The 19,763-nt window shown below is 39.6% G+C and overlaps 2 protein-coding genes across 2 annotated transcripts; both read left to right on the top strand.

The window, feature by feature from the left end:
• Positions 1–4,965: 4,965 nt before the first annotated feature.
• On the top strand, positions 4,966–7,620 carry LOC145780528 (queuine tRNA-ribosyltransferase accessory subunit 2-like). The gene has a single exon (XM_082592154.1). It carries the CDS (start codon positions 5,051–5,053, stop codon positions 6,287–6,289), a length of 1,239 nt encoding a protein of 412 aa, XP_082448280.1. The 5' UTR covers positions 4,966–5,050; the 3' UTR covers positions 6,290–7,620.
• Positions 7,621–18,075, top strand: LOC145780526 (uncharacterized). Its single transcript, XM_082592152.1, has 9 exons — positions 7,621–7,752; positions 8,002–8,064; positions 13,004–13,072; positions 13,509–13,620; positions 13,801–13,895; positions 14,336–14,411; positions 14,752–14,916; positions 15,131–15,269; positions 15,589–18,075. Exons 1-9 carry the CDS (start codon positions 7,640–7,642, stop codon positions 17,490–17,492), a joined length of 2,736 nt encoding a protein of 911 aa, XP_082448278.1. The 5' UTR covers positions 7,621–7,639; the 3' UTR covers positions 17,493–18,075.
• Positions 18,076–19,763: the final 1,688 nt, after the last annotated feature.

The raw sequence follows: 19,763 nt of genomic DNA, 5'->3' as shown, positions 1-19,763 counted from the left end.
ATCTAAATTGGTAGGGGAAGGTGGGGTTGGTTGAGTCATGTTTCAGATTTTTCCTTATATTTTTTTACCTATTGTAGATACACCTATGAAACTCTAAGTGAAACAAAGGTAATGAAGTATGCTTGCTACTACCCATTTATCAAAATGCTATCTCATGTTTAATTGCCATTTTTATTACCTCAAACACAGAGCACCGTTTGACTCAACCAACCCCGCAGGCAGGGTTAGTTGAGTCAGTGAGTGGGGTTAGTTGAGGCGCAATGGCATTCATGAGATGCATAACTTTTTGGGTGTATATTGGACACCGCCCCCATCAGGCACCTCTGATCTATGCCATCAATGAACGTTTATTGTATTCAGAAGTGGGGAATAACCTACTTTGTACTATGGGCCACAAGTATTATTAAAAATACCAGGCGGGCCACATGGCCCCAAATTCGCCCGTTTCCACAGTCTTTCCCTAAAAAAAGAATCCTCACTGCAACCAGACCCAAATTTTCCTCGATTTTTTTCCAGACTTTATGTCGTTTCTCTAAAAAAATAAAAATAGGTCTTTATCGCAACCAGGCCCTAATTTCCCTCGATTATTTCGCCCGACTTCGTGCCATTTCTCTAAAAAAAGTCTTCATACCGCCTAGACCCAAATTTCACACATTCTATCGAAAGTGACGTGAAATCTAATACTTTTCATGCTTTTCCCGCGGGCCACATTGCATTGCTCTGCGAATCAAATTCGGGCCACAGGTTCCCCACCCCTGAATTAATCACAAGTGGGATATATAAAAACAGCATTGATTTGCTTTTTGTTTCCTCAAGTGTCAGAACAAATGCAGCACATCCAACTGGACCAAGCCAACCAAGCTCACTAATATCAGATGAATCATCATAAATGATTGTCTCTTCTGTAGATTCTGATGAACTATTTTGTCTCTATGCAACTTTTCTATACTTCCCTTTCTTTTTCTCTGCAGTTTTCGTTTTTTAAGTTGTTTTCTTTTCTTTCTGATGTCTTGCTTCTTGCAACCTTTTTTCTCTGGTGTAGCGGTCAAAACAAGTGACCTTCCTCTTTTACGCTTGGGCCTGGTTTCTTTTCTTCTGGGAGCTTTGGACATTGGAAGCATTTCCATTGGAGACATACAAGTAGTCTCTGAACTAGCTGAATTCCCAGCAGGAGTTAGGCTGAAACAAGCTTGATATGCAGCACTAATGTTGGGTGTTTCGAAGGTTATGGACAACTGATCCGTGTGTTCATTGATTTCTGAAGCACAGTTTTCAGCTTGAAGCCCTACACATAACTCTAAATGTCGGTTGGTCATTTCTGATGGAGCAAAATGTACGTCAGTGAAAATGTCTCTTTACACAGGATATATCCCTGTTGCCTCAAAACCGGCAGTAATATTTTGTGGGAAAAAGCATTTTCATAAGCTTGGTTTGTAATGCTAGTCACATCATATATAGCCTACTAGCCTACAACAAACCTTTCCAGGATTATTTATTTGCCAGGAACTCAATGCTCTGTTGTAGTAGGCCTTAAATGGGCCAAACACAGCCCTGTCCAAAGGCTGTAATTTATGAGATATGCGAGGGTGTAAAACTAAACAGAAAAGTAATGGATAATTAATTAAATAATAGCTCAAAAGCAAGGATAATGTGCGTTTAGCAATTCAAATTCAGAAGTAAGATTTCAGCAGCCTGCAACTTGAGGCAGGGTTAGTTGAGTCACTGCTTCAACTAGCCCTGCAGTTATTGACTCAACCAACCCCAATCCTTCCTCGTGACAATTATTGAACATATTTATCTATACGTAAAGCTTTATCAGTCTTACACAAATGCACTGTGCTTAAGATAGCTATAAACTATATGGAACTTTGACGCAACGTTTGCTTACGCCTAGCATAGCTTCAGCATCCCAATCAACTTTAAGCTGAAAATATTTACTTTTTAGTCTAAAAAATGGCGTTTTGCTGACTGTATAAATTGCACAGCTGCTAAAACAAGATAGACGCAGTTACCCATAATGCTTATTATTTCAAGCAATTAATCTCCACGAAGTCATGCTTGGTTAGTCACAAAACAATGGTGACTCAACTAACCCACTGACTCAACTAACCCCACCTTCCTCCGGTATTGTCCAATTCTAGAAGAAAATTATTTTTAAGCTCTTTCAATAGTCTTAACAAGTATCGATAACCAGAGGCTTAATAACGTTTGATTCCATGCCATTGTTAGCCAAAAAGTTTCAGTAAATGAGAATATTTCAAATAAATCATTTTCAATGTTTTGTTTCTACAGGTAGATGTTTAATTTTCTGATGAACGCTTCAACTTTAGATTTCAATGTAAAAATATAGATGTTTTCTCTTTGGAAGGACAAATTAAATTCGTTCCCCTTTTTCAAGCAAACCTGATAAACAGCATGATTTGAAAAGCCTTTTCAAAAACGTCTTATGTGAGCACGTGTTGCTGTGTTTTCTTGAAATACAATTCGTGAAAGACTTTTTCACTTCAGAACTCTTCTTTTCGGTCATCGCATACAGACGAAGGATTTGGGAATTTTATCCTACAACTTTCCCACGGAGATATATGGTTTACCGCTGTGACCAATTATCAAAGATGATTGTGCCGCGCAAGCTATAGGCTATGATACAATCAAAAGCAGATGAATTAAATCTGGCCTCTCAGTTGGATGCTGGCAACTCTGACTTGAAATTGTTGCAGTTTATACGTGAGAAAATTGTTGCTAAAAATCAATTACGGTACAAAATTGTGACAATACAGTTGAGTTTTAATCTTTATAGCCTACAATTTTGTTAGTTACAATTCCCACAAGATAATCTTAACTGCATTTGTTCATAAATGCTGTCTACGACATGATTCATGATTTTTCTGAACAATAAGCCTTTTCTTCTTCAATAGTTTGTTCAGCTGCGATCTCCCATATGAATTCCCTCCAGTCTCTTTTGTCTTTTGTTTTTAGTAGTAGGTTACTTTCAGCATGAATTTCATTTCCGTATTTTTCTTGATGTTGCTGAAATATTTCCTTTTTTTGTCTTCCTTGTGTTCGTAGTACGGTATCTCATCAGTCAACAATAAATTTTCCAACGATTTTTATTTCTTTTTCACTTCTAGCAACGCTCAGAGTTGGCTTCTTGCTATGAGTCCTCCGAAATAGTCTATGTTCATTTTTTGAGGTTGATGTTGCTGATCAGATTGCAGTCATCAGACTCCAGTCATCGTCTATTTGTTGACTGACAAATTAATTGTTTTTCTTTTCATCCAGCTGATCCATAAAAGTCTCCTAACCTTGTACTGAACCATAAAGTCTCCTAACCTTAAACCTGAACCCGGAGACTACGAGGGCGTTGCCCGGGGGCGTAACGCTCTCTAAGTCCCGCCTGAACCATAGGGCTACATTGCAATAAATCTTATATCATACAGAGCGAAGATTTGACGTCGTGACCTATACTGTCTTTCGACAACTGCTGACGCAAAATCCAGTGGCGGATAGTATATCCCTTTTTAATTTCACGCTAATTACTGTTTTACCAGTGATGCAAAAATTTTTGGGAGTAGAGTTTCAAAAACTGCTTATTACTAAAAAAAATACTCCATACCTACAGCACAAAAATGTCACTTTATGACTAAAACAAAGACATGTAATTTTTAGAAAAAGTTATAACATTTCAGTTAAAGCAAGTGACTTTTGCTTAATCGATTGAAGTTTTAGCTACGGAATTGACGAAACCCGTCCACTTGAATAGGGTTAAGTGATAAAAGTATAGCCTACCTGGAAATAACGCTTTTCACTGCTGTAAAAACTTTGTGGAAATAAAACTGAATTTTAAATTCATTCGGGGAAGTTTCAGTGTCACTGTAAGCGTATACTTTCTTCACGTAAAGTCGTAAAAAAGAGTGCAAAGTTGATTTCAGTTTTGCATTCGCGCGTTCCACATCACTGCAAGTGAAAATAATTCTGTTTAGTGTTCTATGAGTTGCCAAACTTTTAACAAATTTAAAAATTCTCACAAAATATTCTCAGACTGCTAAGGCTTTTTTAACAGAAGTTTAACAGATTTGAAATCCTTGTTTACGCGCTTGGGACGTAAGATAAACATTTCACCAAGTTCCAACGCAAAATTTGTGTTAGTTTTATTTTAAAATCTAATTCAAACATTCTTTTAACGTAATTCCCAAAAAAATCTGCAACATGAACTTTCAGTTTGAAGTCTCGCCATATCGATAGTTTGAACACCTCGACTCCCAGGGTGTGCGCTTAAGCAACGCACGTTAAGGATTGCTCTCCCGTCTCCATTCAGCGGCATCTAATGGATGGAATAATTCTAACCACATCGGCAGCAATGGCCGAGTGGTTAGCGCGTTGGGCTCGCAGTCGAGAGCCTGCATGTTCGACTCCAGCCACCCGCACTTGCTGTTGTTTTTCTGGGCAAGAAACTTTACGATAATTGCCTCTACCCAGTGATCGATTTCGAGTAATGGGTAGTACCAAATTTAAGTCATAAGTAGAGTAGACAACCGGAAACAGTCATTGCCGTCAGCTGCAGCGTGGGTCAGGTGTACGTCGGAAGGCGTACACCGATGCATAGCGCTCAAGTCCGCTTTCCCGCAATGCAGGATAAAGATAAAACAAACAAACAAACAATTCCCCGGCAACAAGACTTCAACAATCGGAAACTTCACTCAGTCAATCTCGGTGACCACTGACCGGGCCTGCGTCAGTGGTTCAAAGCCTCAAAATTCTACAAGTATGCGAAACTGACAGGATTAAACTCTGCAAGAAGCTTTCCCAGTCCGAGGATAAAGATTCAATCAAGTAGTATTTTCAAATTTGATTATGATAAATTTATAGACAGGTTTGCAAAACATGAGTACTTATCTGGCAACTCTGTTGCTTGCTGTTTTAATTTCTAAAGTCTCGCCAGAGAATCAGAATCAGAGAATGGTCTGGCGGTCTGCCTTTGCTAGGGTTGGGATAGACGATTGATTGAAGGTTTCTAATTCTTATCATAATTCAAGTCAAGTTGATACTTTGAATGATTGTTATCAAAAATTTCTACTTTCAAATAATTAAGATGTCTACATTTTCTGTGATGCGTTGCCGTGAGGTTGTTAGTCTAAAAAGTCCATCCTGCATCTTACACACAAGAACTGGTTGCATCCCCCACTTAACCAACGAAACCTTAAGTTATCTTGATCCCAAACTTCTTTTGAATGTGTTTGAGTTTTCACTTGGAACAGTAATTGATCATGTTGAAGCAATTGAGACAAGTGGGTGCTCTGCTTCAGAATGCTTTTGTTTGCCATCGAAGGCTTTAAGTTACTGCACTGTGGAAGATCAGGCAGGAAAGACAAAGAAAGGATACAACACAAAGTCAACAGTTGCTGTCTGGGGTTCTGGTGGAAAAATAAATGTTTCATGTGAAATGTACATGAAGTGCATGAAAGCAATGAAGCCTCATTTGTACCAGGTTCTTGCCGATGGGGACGTCCAAGAAGGGGACTCTAGAAAACGTGCTGTGAAATCAGTTGATAGATCAATGGAGTTCCTCAGAGAATGTCTTGAGATGCACAAGCAAAGTAAAGAATTAAAGGATTCTGCGATCCTGTGCATGATTGAGGGAGGTGATGTGATTGAAGAAAGGCAGCGTTGTATAGAGTTGATCCATAAACATCTGGAAGAATCTCATGTGGAAACCTGGGGATATGTTTTTGATGGGTTGCCAACAAATGAATTAATTACAGATAAATGGAAGTTATTGGTGGAATCTATTATTGATCTTATCCCACATGATAAGCCAGTGGTTGTTCATGGAATTGGACACCCTTTAAATATCATTGATCTTGTGGAATGTGGTGTTTCTATATTTGACACTGCTTATGTTACTAAGATAACTGAGAATAATAAAGCATTTGTTTTTGATTTTGCGGATTGTTCGTTAGAAAATGGTGAGGGAATGGAAACAAAACCTGTAGTTTATGATGAAAGTGAGTTCAATGAAACAATTGACTTATCGGACTCATGTTACGCTCAATCTTTCACATCTCTGGTTGAAGATTGCACATGTTACACTTGTACTCATCATACCAAAGCTTATATTCATCACTTGATTGTAGTGAACGAAATGCTTTCTTCGGTCCTTCTTATGCTTCACAACCTTCATCATTATTTGTCATTTTTTCAAACTCTACAAAGCATTGTAAAGATGCAAAATAACTTTAGAAGATTCAGACAAAAACTGTTGCATTTAAACCAGTGTGTTGATAAAAAGTGAATTTTAATCTAGGTTTTAATATTAATCACAGTTTAGGCTACCGCATTGTAATTTCCACATTACGTTTTTGCTTTGTATGCATTTCAGTGATGTCTTGCTTTTTATCCGAGAGTAGTTTTGTTAAATTTCATCTCAAATGTTTGTATTTCTTTTAAAATCAAGCTTCCATTTATTTCGCGTTTAAATTTCTACAGTTACTATTGTGAAGGAAGGTTACTCAAAACATTACCAATTGCATGTTTTATGATCAAAGCTCCCTCCTACTGCCAAGCAGGTCTGTGGAGTCGGGAAAAAAGTCGACTCCTCTGTTCATATCTGGACAATTTCTGCTTCAGTGTTTTTGTTTTATTTAAATTTCATTTAAGGTGTGATGGAAATTGAAACAGCGACTTTTACAAAATCTGACAAGAACATACACTGCTATTTTTCAGTGATGATTTAAAATTAGAGTACGGTACATTATAGAGAGAAGAAACAATATTTTGAAAATCGAATATAAAAAATAATTTATTGTTTATCGTTTTGTATTAAGACAAAGTCGGCCTTTGTTTAACGACTCCAACTCCGGATGTTTCAAAATCCCGGATGCAACCTAGTTTGTACCCTGAACAGTTCGTACCCTCAGTTCCTACCTTGAAAAGATTGAGAGAAAAAATTAAAAAAGCTGAAGTTGCTGATCGCAGTTTCCGCAAACAAACAAAAACTCTTAGGATCATTACCTTAAATTTTAAAATGTTTGTGGAAACTGCGGATAAACGAAAACTCCGATTAGCAACTGCCTCACTTCTCGATCTTTTCCTAACCCTAACCCTTTTAAAATGTTTGCTGAAACTGCGATCAGCGACTTCGGGAAACTCTTAGGATCATTACCGGAAATTTAAAAATGTTTGCAGAAAAACGGAAACTCCGATTAGCGACTTCAGCTTTGTTCTATTTTTTTTCTCGATCTTTTTAGGGGGAAAATTTTTAAATGTTTGCTGAAAGTGCAATCAGTGACTTCGATTTTTTTAATTTTTTCTCTAGATCTTTTCAGGGTACGAACTGTTCAGGGTGCAAACTAGGTTGCACCCCAAAATCCCTAGCCCAGACTTCATAGCCCTGCTGCCAAGTTAATAGAACTTGTTCTGAAGTTATTTCGAGGAAATATTTTTTCCCCTTAAAAAACAAACAATCATAATTTTTCTTTTGTTTGAAACATAATAGCAAAAAGTGTAGTCATGCTCTCAATTGGGTTTCTTTTAAGAGACCAAGAGAAAATATGACTGTTTTTGATGTTAGGTCAATTGTCGCCAGCATTCTGTAGTGTTTATCATGTTTGTGTTTTCTTTTAGGTTTATTTTAATTTAAGCTATGGCTCTTGCTGTGAGTGCCTTGAAGCAGCAAATTGAACAAGCTAAAGAAAGTTTGAAAAATGTTGATAACAATATTAAGAAGGTCACTGGTCGAGATCCCAATGAAATCAGGTGAAAATAGGTTTCAAATGCATTTTCATGCCTGAGTTTGATTGAACAACTTTTGTGTAACTTGATTATCTTACAAACCAGTCTGCTGTTGTTGAACCCTGCAAACTGCAAAGCTTTAGAAGTAGCTTATTATAAAAACATTGGTAGCTATTGGATTAAATCTGCAAGAAAACATAATTATTTGTGCATATATGCTTTATTTTTCTAGTATTCTGTTTTAAATATTTAAATTGCTATTTCTCTTTTCAGGGAAAGACTAACCATAGAGACTGGACGGGGAAGCAGAGGAAGAAATGTCATGCACCTGGGAAGGTAGTATATATCAAGCCTTAAAACTCGTGTTTTTTTTCCGGCAGCCATCGTGGCCTACCGAGAGCTCCTTCTCGGCGGCCAAATCTGCGTGCTTGGAGGCCAAAATACAATAACGATAGCACAAGTAAATAGCATTAAACTTGCAACAATGTTAAAATGATCACTTAGCGTTGTTGAAGTCTGGGCGACGTCCTGCAATAGAATCGTTGTACCACACATTAAATGCTTTATCGGGATTGTAATCCGGTACTGCGGGACCATCTAACGACTCTAAATTGTTTTAACTGCTCGCAGCTCAGTAAATTGTTTCAACTGCATACCGCCTTTCATAAAACCTGACGATTAATTCCGTTATGATGTCACCATTGAGGGTGTGAAGTCACTAACCCACAGCGTTCTCAACTATGAAGACACATGTTTTACCCACGGATGTCAACTAACCTAGTTCTCCTTTTTAACAACGATTCAATGTCCGACAACATTGAATCGATATAAAAACGACAATATTGCCAGCTGATGTAAATTAGCACTTCGGACTAACACTTCGTTAAAATAAACATCGGGAATTGCAAACAAGACTTACAGCGCTGGTGATCGCAGCTGGATATATTCAATACAACAGTAGTGACTATGATGCGCTGACCTAATTCTGCGTCACTCTTTGGTACTACATATTTTTGACATTTAATCCACGCATTCTAATGCGAAATTAAATAATTGGCTAGAAGAAACCGGCGGCCAAACTTGGCCGACGGAGGAGGTAGCACAGGCGGTCATTCAAGCACTACTTAGTGCTTAGTGGCCATGGCCGCCGGCTGTTTTAAGGCTTGATATATAATGAAATGTTTCAACCATGGCAGCCTATATACCGTACACAGACCACATGCAAGCTCCAAATGTGTCTGGAAGCCGATCTGCTGTGCTTGACATCAGAAGTTGATAGTCTGAGAAGTAGGCTAGTTAATAAAGACATTGTTACATGCTTGTATGCTGGTGCTGGTGTCCACGACTGTTGAGAAGTCGTTAAATGGCTTCCGAAAATACCGCTTCATTGACCAAGTTTGGTCTTGGGTTTTCCACAAGCCAACATTTTTCCACTTGTGTAAGTACTTTGAACTTTTTTCTCCACTTGCTTTCATCGGAATGGCCTGTTTCGGTGAGTACCCTATTCGATGAGAGCCTTTTCGGTGAGAGCCCTATTTGGTGATTTTTTTTTAAATTATTGGGTACCGTAGCCTAGGCTAGCTACCCTTAACCGTTTTAGGGTTAAGGGTAGGGGTTTAGGATCTTATTTCAAAGTTTAGCGACGTTAAAACGACGGCAATGATAGTTAGGCTACGGCAGAGGTTCTCAACCTTTTGGGATTCAAGGACCACTTAAAAAAATTGTGTCTCAGTCATGGACCACAATTCCCCTTTCTCCTCCCCTTGTAATGAACAAATGTCACTTAGGCCTATTGCTTGCTAAGTCATAAACAGTAGTTGGTTTTCAAAAGATTGCTACATTTAGTGCGAACCTTGAGCTTGCACATTTGAGCATAGCATATCCAAACGAGGTGTAATACTTGAAAGAACCAATCGGAGTTCAACTTCAAGTCGAGAACAATACTTTGTTTTTATTGTAACCAGTGTAGAAAATCCACATTCACAAAAATATGCTAAGATGTCGCAAAAGGTAAAATTATTTTTAAAGCTTTCTGAGACAGTTGTGGATACTCGTGTGAAGTCTGTATCCAAAATTGTATCAAGCTCACTTTCAGATGAATGCAACATATTCAAAGTAGTGTCACTGGTTAGTTCACGGACTGAAAACCCATAAAAAACTCTGAACGTTCAAATCACCAAAGTAGACTAAAAGTTAAATTGATCCTGCAGTGACTGAGCATGGTCAGAAATAAAATTCATCAATAGTTGTTTATTGATTTCAGCATTTTCTGGTTTCTCAGTGAATTCGTACAATTGATCAAACATGTCAAAGTTGTCCTGCAATAATCTTGTCTTCCAAAGATCAATTTTTTTCGTAAAATCAGACACTTTATCACTGAGGGTAATTAAATTTGTCTGCTTTTCTTGCAGCGATGAATTAAGTTTATGCAGTTGTTCAAAAATGTCAGCCAAATAAGCTAGAACAGCAACCCAAAAGCTATTGTTGAAATGAGCAACAAACTTGGATTTTTTTATCTAAGAAACTCCCTCACAGCACAGTGGGCGTAGTCAGAAAAACATTTTTTCGGGGGGGGGCAAATGTTTGATAAATTGAAGAAAACGACAAAGTGTTTGATGTAAGACATCGCCACCTGATGTGCAGTGGCGTATCCTGGTGGGTTAAGCAAGGGAAGCAATAAAGCTAGTGGGGAGTTAGAGCGTGCCAAAGACACGCGTTATTCTAGGGGGGATCCGGGGGCATGCTCCCCCGGAAATTTTTTGCAAAATTACACTCAAATTTAATGGATTATAGCGCTTTCTGGAAACAGATTCAGGGTAATACTTGTATGAAATTTATTAGCAGATAAACAGCTATTAACTTATTAAAGTAGCTGTTACACACGAACGGACAAAAACTGCGGTTAAAATTAGTGAACACAAAAAACTCAACTACACAGAAACTACACAAAAACCCAACAGAATAAGTGATTCTGAAATTGCTTCCACAGATTAGTTAAAAGGAGCATAAATCGCGTAAACTTTGCGCGGTTTACAATTTGCAAAATTTATTGGTGTCTTTCTGTCTGTCTAAAACAAATCCTGGGGGTGTTAATAGCCAGATGTCTTGGAAAACAATATAAATTTATACAAATTATAGGCTATTATATTTTAAACAAAGGGTTCAACTTCGGAATCCAAACTTTGAAAATTTGGCGGGCATGGCCCCTTTCGCTCCCCCTGGCTACGCCTATGTCACAGCATCACGTAACTCAAACAGTTGGTAAAACACTTTTGCCTTGATAACCAGCAAACTTGAGTATGCATCGGTAACTTTTCATGATCAAGATCCTTATTCAAACATAATGAAGCAAAGAGACGACAATCTAGTGGATGATCCTTGATAAAATTAACAACTTTTATGCAAAGGGTTAAAAAACAATGATTTCTGACTTTGCTCGCGGATCACCAGGCAAATGCCCGCGGACCACAGGTTGAGAACCGCTCGCTACAGTACCCAATAATTTAAAAAAAAAAATTTCAAAAAAATCACCGAATAGGGAACTCTCCCAAAAAGGCTCTCACCGAATCGGACTCACCGAATCGGACTCACCGAATAGGCCTAGTAGCAGACCCTGCTTTCATATGTGATACTTTTTTCTCTTCACTCAAATGCACCTATTTTCACAAAGAAGGCCGTCTCTCAAATGGTGACGGGAAGTATTGCTGAGAAAAGTTTGAACTGAGCATTGACCTTTAATAACTTGAAGACTCACTTTACACTACTTAGGAGTCAGTGCAATTTAATACAACTGCAATTATATTTCATGGCCTTGTTTGTGCAGTAAACTCAAAAACACATTATCAAGCATTTGTAATGCAGGGACAATTTTCAGTGATACAAGTGTATCGAGTGTTTTTTGCAATCCCCCTGGAGGTGTCGGTAAAGGCTAGGCAAAACTTATTGAATACCATCAGTTTGCAGTACAAACTTCCAATGCTGTTTTGCGAGTTTATACAGTAGCACTTTAGTCGTTTGACTAACACTTTGGGTAGCCTACTAAACTGTGTCGATCTAGTATTTGTAAGAAAAGAAGTCTGGTCTTTTGGATGCAGAAATGCACTTTATGCTGTAATACAGGCCTCTGAGATCTTTCATTTTCCCTGTCACCAAGCATGGCCTGCCAGAGCTAATAAGAACAGCACAAACAAGGCCCTGAAACATATTTGGGAAGCAGTGTATTTAAACACAATCGCATGTAGAGCTAGTCTTCGCGATTTTACAGGGTCACGCTCAGACTTTTTGCAAATCTTTTATCAGCAATATTTCTAGTCGGCGTGTTAGAGACTTTGCCTTGTTTGTGAAAAAAAGGTTGTAGTTAAAGAAAAAAAATTCACGTTCAAATGCAAGTGGACAAAAAAGTTTGAAGTGGAGTAAAACAAGTTTCAAATACCAACGGAATGTTTGCTTGTGGAAGCCGGTGATCAAAAATGGCCTCTCGGTGACATAGTTTAGGAGGCTATTTAACAACTTGTTGGCAGCCATGACCACCATTAGCTTAGAGGCATGGTAATGACAGATTGTTTTACTTTAGTTGGGCAACTAAAGTACGGCGTCGGCACCGTTAAGCTCTGGTGAGCCATATTTAGTCGCTGGAAAAATAATGGAGCTTAGAGACCTGTGTTTGTGTATACAGCCTATATATTTTGTGTGATTTTGGGAAACTTTTGAACTATTGTTACCACACAAATAATGGTTTAGATTTTGACACTTGTGTTGAAAATCCGATGAGCATTTGCAGTTTTGCCCTGATTTGAGATTCAGTGATCACATTTTGACAATTTGTATTCTCATTATTATTGCAAGAGATGTAAAGTTCATTCAGCTTAGAGTTCAAAATCAAAACAACGTTGGCCTCCAGTCCTCCACTCTCCTCTCATTATTATTGGTTTGCATGTTGGGAAGGCCTGTGAATATAGGTGGCTATGGTTTTATTGAATTGTTGTGATTTAAATCTCTGACAGGGGTTGACTATTTCCAGCGCATGTATAACATTGTATATATATCATAATCGTTTTTGAACAGTTGCGGTACCGTAATGTACATGCATTAATTGCATTCAAGGCATGTGTTGGATACTTCAATTGCTACAAAATATTAGATGGCCCCCATCTTAAAATACCAGAAATCATGGTATTTTATCATTCCCAAGCTTTCAACACCAAATGAGCTATTACTTTTTATATAACTTTGTTAACCTGATAAATTACTCAAGTTGATGGTCGTTGTGTTTCAGGCGGCCTCGCGATGACGACAAAGCAGCTGGGGAACCACCTGCAGGTCGTGCCGGAGGAATTCTTCGCAGGTTGTTAGGACGTCTTGAGTAGTAGATATACAGTTGTGACATCTTAAAAGTTTTACACACTTATCTTTATAAGTGCTAAACCCATAAACTTGCACGGAGTAGACCCCATTGTTTGATATTCAATTACCATTTCAGTCTAAATTCCGAACATGTAAAATTTTACATAATACCAAATTAGACTTGGGTTTGAAATATTATTTTATTTCAAACATAGTATCATATCCCCTATGCCTAATAACTATTAAACTCCAAATAAGGTGGCATATGGTCCACTTCTTCACATACCTGCTGAGTTTTGAAATGTTTGTCCGTTATTAATGGCTTTCTATTTGACATATGTTGCAATAAATATACAATATGGTGAGTGTTTTGATACGAGTAACCTCGAGGTTAGATCCCTGTGGTAGGGATTCATGTTGTTTCCTGTTTCATTTAGGATTGGTTCAACGTCAACCACTGGAGGCAGCACTGGTCGGCGTATTGTCGTTACTGGAAGGCGCTCTTCTAAGAAGCATGAAAGCGATGAAGATGATGACATCCCTGCTAAGGTAGATTGGTGTGAGAATGCTGTCATGTCACAGACTGTTGTGGGCCGTCTTGTGTTGTTCTTGATATTTTTGGCATTTGCAGTAGTTCATCCCAGCCTATCGTTCATTTCTAAGCATAAACGCTTTAACTTTCTCAGCATTTTTACTATTTTATTGTATTTTAATATATTTCTCATCCAGCCCACCGTCCAATCATCAGTGATATCAACAGCCAAGAGCTTCACCAAGTCCGAGCTGATTTCCGCCCAGAACGTTGATGAGAAAGGAAAGGCCAGGTAGGCTGTTAGTAGTAACGCATACTGGCAAAATATTTCGAGCTTTATTTGTAAAGTAACAATTTAACAAAACAGGTTAACTTCTACGTACCTTCAAGTAACAAAACAGGCTTAACATATTTTATTACAAAATGAAACTACAACATAATTAAAATAACTCAAACATTTGCGACACGTACTTGTGTCGTCATCAGGAATTACTTTAAATCTGTAACATACATAAAAATAAGAATTAGAAGATAAATTTGGCTATGCACTATAACTGCAACGACACTTTGGACTGGAAAGCACAAACTGAACAAGTGATACAAGAATGATTATGAGTAAATAAATAATAAAAGATCACCTGAGGTATATAATACAAACATAAATTGTTTGGTAATGGTTTCACAAACAATCGAGGCACTACGATTGTTTGTCACTGTTGTGTCTTTGATTAGGAATCGGAGGATGCTGGGAGTCCTCCTTGGGACCCTGACTCGTTTTCAAAATGAAGAAAGCAAAGCCAATCTGGCGGTGAGTGACGTCACTTGTGTCGCGACTTGGAATCCAAATTCTAGAATATTGAACAATCAGATGGAGTTTTTGCTTTTATCATTGGTGCCATGTCTGTTATGTACCAGGCAGGAGGAACATACTCATGACGAAGATGGTGATGTTTTTCCACCATTGTGAGGATAATAATTATAATTGAGGAGCATTGATGTCATTTGTTCCTGCAAATGTGCCTTGTCCGAAAAACGTCCTGGGTTGAGGATCTTTTTGAACAAATGTTTTCATGCCATAAACCTGCATTGTGATGTCATCAATGAGGTCGCTTTGGTTAGAAAATGATGTAATCTGTTTTTCCGTTCAGGTTAAGCAAGAGCAGAGGAGGACGGAGATTGAAAAGAAACTGGAGGCATCTCAAGCGACGGAGAGGAGGAAAGCGGCAGCGGAAAGGAGGGAGCTGTTCACAGAGAGGAGAGCAAAGCAGCAAAAAATCAATCTTCTGGAACAGAAAGTTGCTTTGGCTGGAGAGGTGAGTTCAATGAAGTCTATGATGCAGGTTTGATAGAACTGATACTTATAACCTTAAAATTTTACAACATGTTTCTAACTATAAATTTTGAAATTTTTGCTCTTCGCTGCCGACAGACAAACATGGCACACATCATTGTGTGATGGGAAACTACCGGGGTCGGTTGATTGCTGAAAACTTGGAAGTTACTTTCTTCACTGAAAATGATTTTCAGTTTGAGGAATGGGAGAAGGAATGGAACAAAAAATCAAAGTTTCTCATCACGAAGACATCTCCTCCTGTCTTCTTCCTCCCAAAGGACACCACCGGACGCACGATCCGGGCACTCAAGGACACAGAGAAGACGATCAAAGGTTGCACCATTGTTGTTCATGCTAAACCGGAACTGTTTGTTTTACTGCTCGTGCATTGATTATGATGTAATAATTTGAAATTGCTTTGAGAAGTTCTCTGAATTGAAAACTGCGGAATAAAAGTAAAAGTCGCTCCCATTATTTTGTTGCTCCATAAAAAGCTACTTTGCCTTTGTAAGTCACCCAATGACATGCTTGAAGATGGGGAAGGTTGCCCTCCCGTGCTTGTCAATCACAATGCACATGGCTGGATACGGAAACACAGCTCTCTGATCTTCAATTGACGTTATTTCAATTAATCCTGATCCTTTATTTTCAGAAAAAATTGAGAAGAGTCGGATTTCTTTGGAGAAAACTCTTTCAGAGATCGACAAAGAAATTGAAGAACTGGACAAGATCAGGGATGAAAAGGAAGTGCAAATGAAGGGGGGTGATAAGGGTGGGGTAAAGGTTCACATTAAGGGTGGGGGTAATGATGACGCGGTTGATGACCTCACAGAGGAACCTGGTGATGACATCAACGTTGAGTCAGATGCTGAGGGAGATGATGGGGTCGAGGTGGAGGAGAAGTTGGGTGAGGATCAATCTGATGGGGGTGAAGGAGAGATTAGAGAAAATGGTAAGTTGGGTAGTGTTGAGGGGGAGGGTGATAATTCTAATGAAGAAATTGCAGAATCTCTGGATGATGATGTCATGGAAGAACAAACAAGCAAGTCTGCGACAGATCGCCGTAGTGATGATGGAACTCACCACAGTGATGATGGAGATCACCACAGCGATGATGGAGATCACCACAGCGATGATAGAGCTCACCACAGCGATGATGGAGATCCTCGTAGTGATAATGAAGATCCTCGCAGTGATAATGAAGATCCTTGCAGTGATGATGAAGATCCTCGCAGTGATGATGAAGTTTCTTGCAGAGATGATGGAGCTCATCATAGCGATGATGAAGATCCTCATCGTGATGATGGAGCTCATTATAGCGATAATGAAGATCCTCATCGTGATGATGGAGCTCATCATAACGAGGATGAAGGTTCCCGCAATGATGATGAAAGTCATCATAGTGATGAAGGTCAACATATCAATGACAAAGATGCTGAGATGGAAAAGGAAAATAAACTTGATAGTCATTCTCCTGATTTGTCTAAAGATGAAGCATCGGACATTAAATTAGAAGGCGATGGTGAAAAGGTGGTGGATGTTCAAAAAGAGTCCAACCTTCCTAAAGAAGATGATTCTGTTGTCGAAATAAAGTCATCCGGAGAAAGTGATGCTGAAGATGAAAAGGCGGACACAGCTGACTCATCCTCTAGTAGTGAGAGCATTTCTGGTGATGATGGATCTGGTGAAGAGGCCAATAATAATGAAAATGTGTCTTCTAGTGAAAAAGTGATGCCAGATGTGGATAAAGAATCCTCTCTCCGAGAAGATGGTAACAAGAAAAGGGGAAAAGATGATATGAAAAAGAAAGATAATACTTCGAGCAAAAGAGCGAGGCAAGCAAACACATCTGGTTCTGACTCGGAGGAGGAGATGGAACATTTATCACAAAGAAAACGTCAAACTTCCTCCAAGAAAAGTCCTTCTCCCGTGCGCTCTTCTGGAAAGCATCGTCATCGAAAGACTCAGAGTAGTCCCAGTCCAAAACGATCTCGTTCGAAACGATCCCACAGCCCCCGAAAAACCAAATTGAGAAGAAGTTCAACCCCTAAAAAAGCACGACACAGTCCAAGCCCCAAAAGATCTCGTCATCAGAAAAGTCGAACTCCTGAAAAGGTGAAACGTAAAAGGAGTCCTAGCCCAAGACGAAAATCGCGACGAAGTCCTTCTCCAAGGAGACAGAAATCACGCGCCCATGGTGACAAAGCAAAACCGATATCTCGACGGAGACTCACAAGATCCTCATCTTCGTCATCTGAATCTTCATCTGCATCTCCTTCACCAGTACGAAAGGACCGAAAGCGCAGACCAGAGTCTAGAAAGTCTCCAATACGCTCAGGAAGACGCAGGAACCATTCTCCTCCAGAGAAACATCGTCGCCGTCGCAAACCTTCTTCCTCCGACTCATCATCTTCATCCTCATCTAGCTCTTCCAGTAAGTCCCCTCCTCCTGTAAAGAAGAGGCGAGGGTCATCGGATCATGGACGCAGGCGAAGAAGTAGAAGCCGATCGAAGCATTCTCGGAAGTCCGAGAGATCCTCCAGACGACGGCGTTGATTGCTTTGTCGTCATAGGAACCACCGCGTTGCCGTGGAATTGCGCGTTTATGAAAATTATTTATCGACGTTCGCGCGGTGTAAACGAAAACTTGATCACTTTGTTTCCTCTTTCCGACGTGCATCGCTCATGACAATGCATCGTTTGTTGAGGTTTTATTGGGATGCCATTGTTGATGACGCGATATCGCTATTGGTGTTGTCGGAATGACGTCAGTTCCTAAACAGATTGTCTTCTGACGAAAAAAAAATGTATATATAACGCAACTTGACGACTTTCAACTTCAATGTTTTAGCTAATTTCGCGGGAAAGGGCATCATGCACCATGGGCACCATGCATCTCAAGCTGGTGTTGCCACGGCAGTAGGTTCACCGGAAAGATGTTAACTTTTTGTGTTGATTCATTCGCTGGATTGTCAAAGCACGATTTATAAACGACAACCACTGATCTCAGACCCACCTGATGACGCGAAATTCGTATTGACTGATCGTCATTGTGACGTCGTAGCCTAATCGCTGTTTATGACATCACACATACTGGCCATCAAACGCGATGCACATTGAACAAATAAATCACGTTTTGAAGTTTTGTTGCTGTTTTCATGTGAAGCTTTAAAAAGTGTGTTGCTGCTTCTCGTGCTCGCAAACTGTGATTACGGGGACGAATTAGCAACGAAACTCAGAATCAAAACAAGTGGTTCGACGCCATGCCAACCACGGATGTCAGGATATTGTGTGCCCCGACTGGGAGACCTTAATCCTGGCAGTTTCGCATAATGTAGAGGCTTTGAACCATTGTCGTAGTTCCGGTCACTGAGTGAAGTTTCCGATTGCTGTCTGTGCAATGTGCATTATTCCATCCATTAGGCGCCGCTCCACGTAGACTTGTCCTTTAAATAAGTTACTCTTGGGCACACACCGAGAATCGAGCCAGCGCCACTAGATGTTCATTTTCCCACAGCTAAGTGCTCATCCCTTGTTGAGGTGTTGAAGAATCCCCGTTCATGCCACTAGGAGTATTTTAGTTAGAAATTCATCAGATCAAAGATTCGGTAACGCCTAGAACATCACACAACTAAGGCGAAAGAGCCATGTCCATTGAGTCATTGTCATGAGTTACCAAGGGGGGTGGAGGACTTGTATACCTAGGACTGGTATATAAGCCCACCCCCTTGGTAACTCATGACAAAGACAGGACTCAATTTTCTCTTTCGCCTTAGTTGTGTGATGTTCTAGGTTTTCCCAAAGATTCAGGTCATCGTTTAGGGTTGCCAGACGTCCTTTAATTTGCTATAACAATTTCTTTTATAAAAAAAAAGGACAGTATTTCATTGTCCTTGAGCATACAAACAAACCAATACTTGGTGTCTATGAAGGATTTGTGGAAATTTCAAGGTCGTTGGAGGCAAAAAGTTGTAGCCTAATGACTGTTTTGGTTGGTTGGTTTTGAATCTCTATCTTCGGACTGACAAACCCTTGATTGGTTATTCCTGGTAGTTTCGCATACTTGTAGAGGCTCTTGACGCAGGGCCGGTTACCGAGATTGGCAGAGTGAAGTTTCCGATTATTGAAGTGTTGTCGCCGGGGAATTATTCCATCCGTTGAGTGTGCCGCTGAATGGAGAACATTTCTTAAAATACGTTGTTCAAGCGCACACTCCGAGAGTCGAACCAGCGCCGCTTGATCTTGAAGCTTCTTCGTTCACAAAGTCCCGACTGTTTTCTATGTTCCAATTTATGTGAGACATCCCAGTTCAGGCTTGCTCGGTGCCTCCAGGGGGGTCGTCAAAATGGTTTGTGTAGATTGGATGAGCGTATGGGCAGGGGCGCCGGAAGCGGGGGGGCAGAGGGGGCGAATGCCCCCCTTGCCCTCAAATTTTCTGCAGATGGAGGAGCAGGGGGGGCAATGGTGCCCTTTTAAAGTCATGTAAGCTACTGCACATTTTGCAATATAACAATTTCTGCTATTCGCTTTTAGCCTAATTATAATCTTTCATTTTTGCCTCAAAATAATATTTAAGGCACAAAATTTTGCAACACAGTAGGCTACAGGCCTTAAAACTCGTTTTTTTTTCGACAGCCATCGTGGCCTAACGGGAGCTCCTTCTGGGCGGCCAAATCTGCGTGCTTGGAGGCCAAAATACAAAATAAAAATAACGATAGCACAAGTAAATAGAATTAAACTTGCAACAATGCTAAAATGATCACTTAGCGTTGTTGAAGCCTGGGCGACGTCCTACAATAGAATTGCTGCACCACGCAATAACTGCTT

This window comes from Aplidium turbinatum, chromosome 12 (genome assembly GCF_918807975.1).
Source record: "Aplidium turbinatum chromosome 12, kaAplTurb1.1, whole genome shotgun sequence".
Taxonomy (NCBI): domain Eukaryota; kingdom Metazoa; phylum Chordata; class Ascidiacea; order Aplousobranchia; family Polyclinidae; genus Aplidium; species Aplidium turbinatum.
The sequence above is the reverse complement of the archived record's forward strand: the minus strand, read 5'-3'. Positions and strand labels throughout refer to the sequence as shown.

Coding starts and splice junctions, on each gene's coding strand:
- LOC145780528 (XM_082592154.1), top strand. CDS start 5,051: ATGATTGTTATCAAAAATTTCTACTTTCAAATAATTAAGATGTCTACA.
- LOC145780526 (XM_082592152.1), top strand. CDS start 7,640: ATGGCTCTTGCTGTGAGTGCCTTGAAGCAGCAAATTGAACAAGCTAAA. Junction 7,753..8,001: donor CGAGATCCCAATGAAATCAG/GTGAAAATAGGT, acceptor TTCTCTTTTCAG/GGAAAGACTAACCATAGAGA. Junction 13,621..13,800: donor ATGATGACATCCCTGCTAAG/GTAGATTGGTGT, acceptor TTTCTCATCCAG/CCCACCGTCCAATCATCAGT.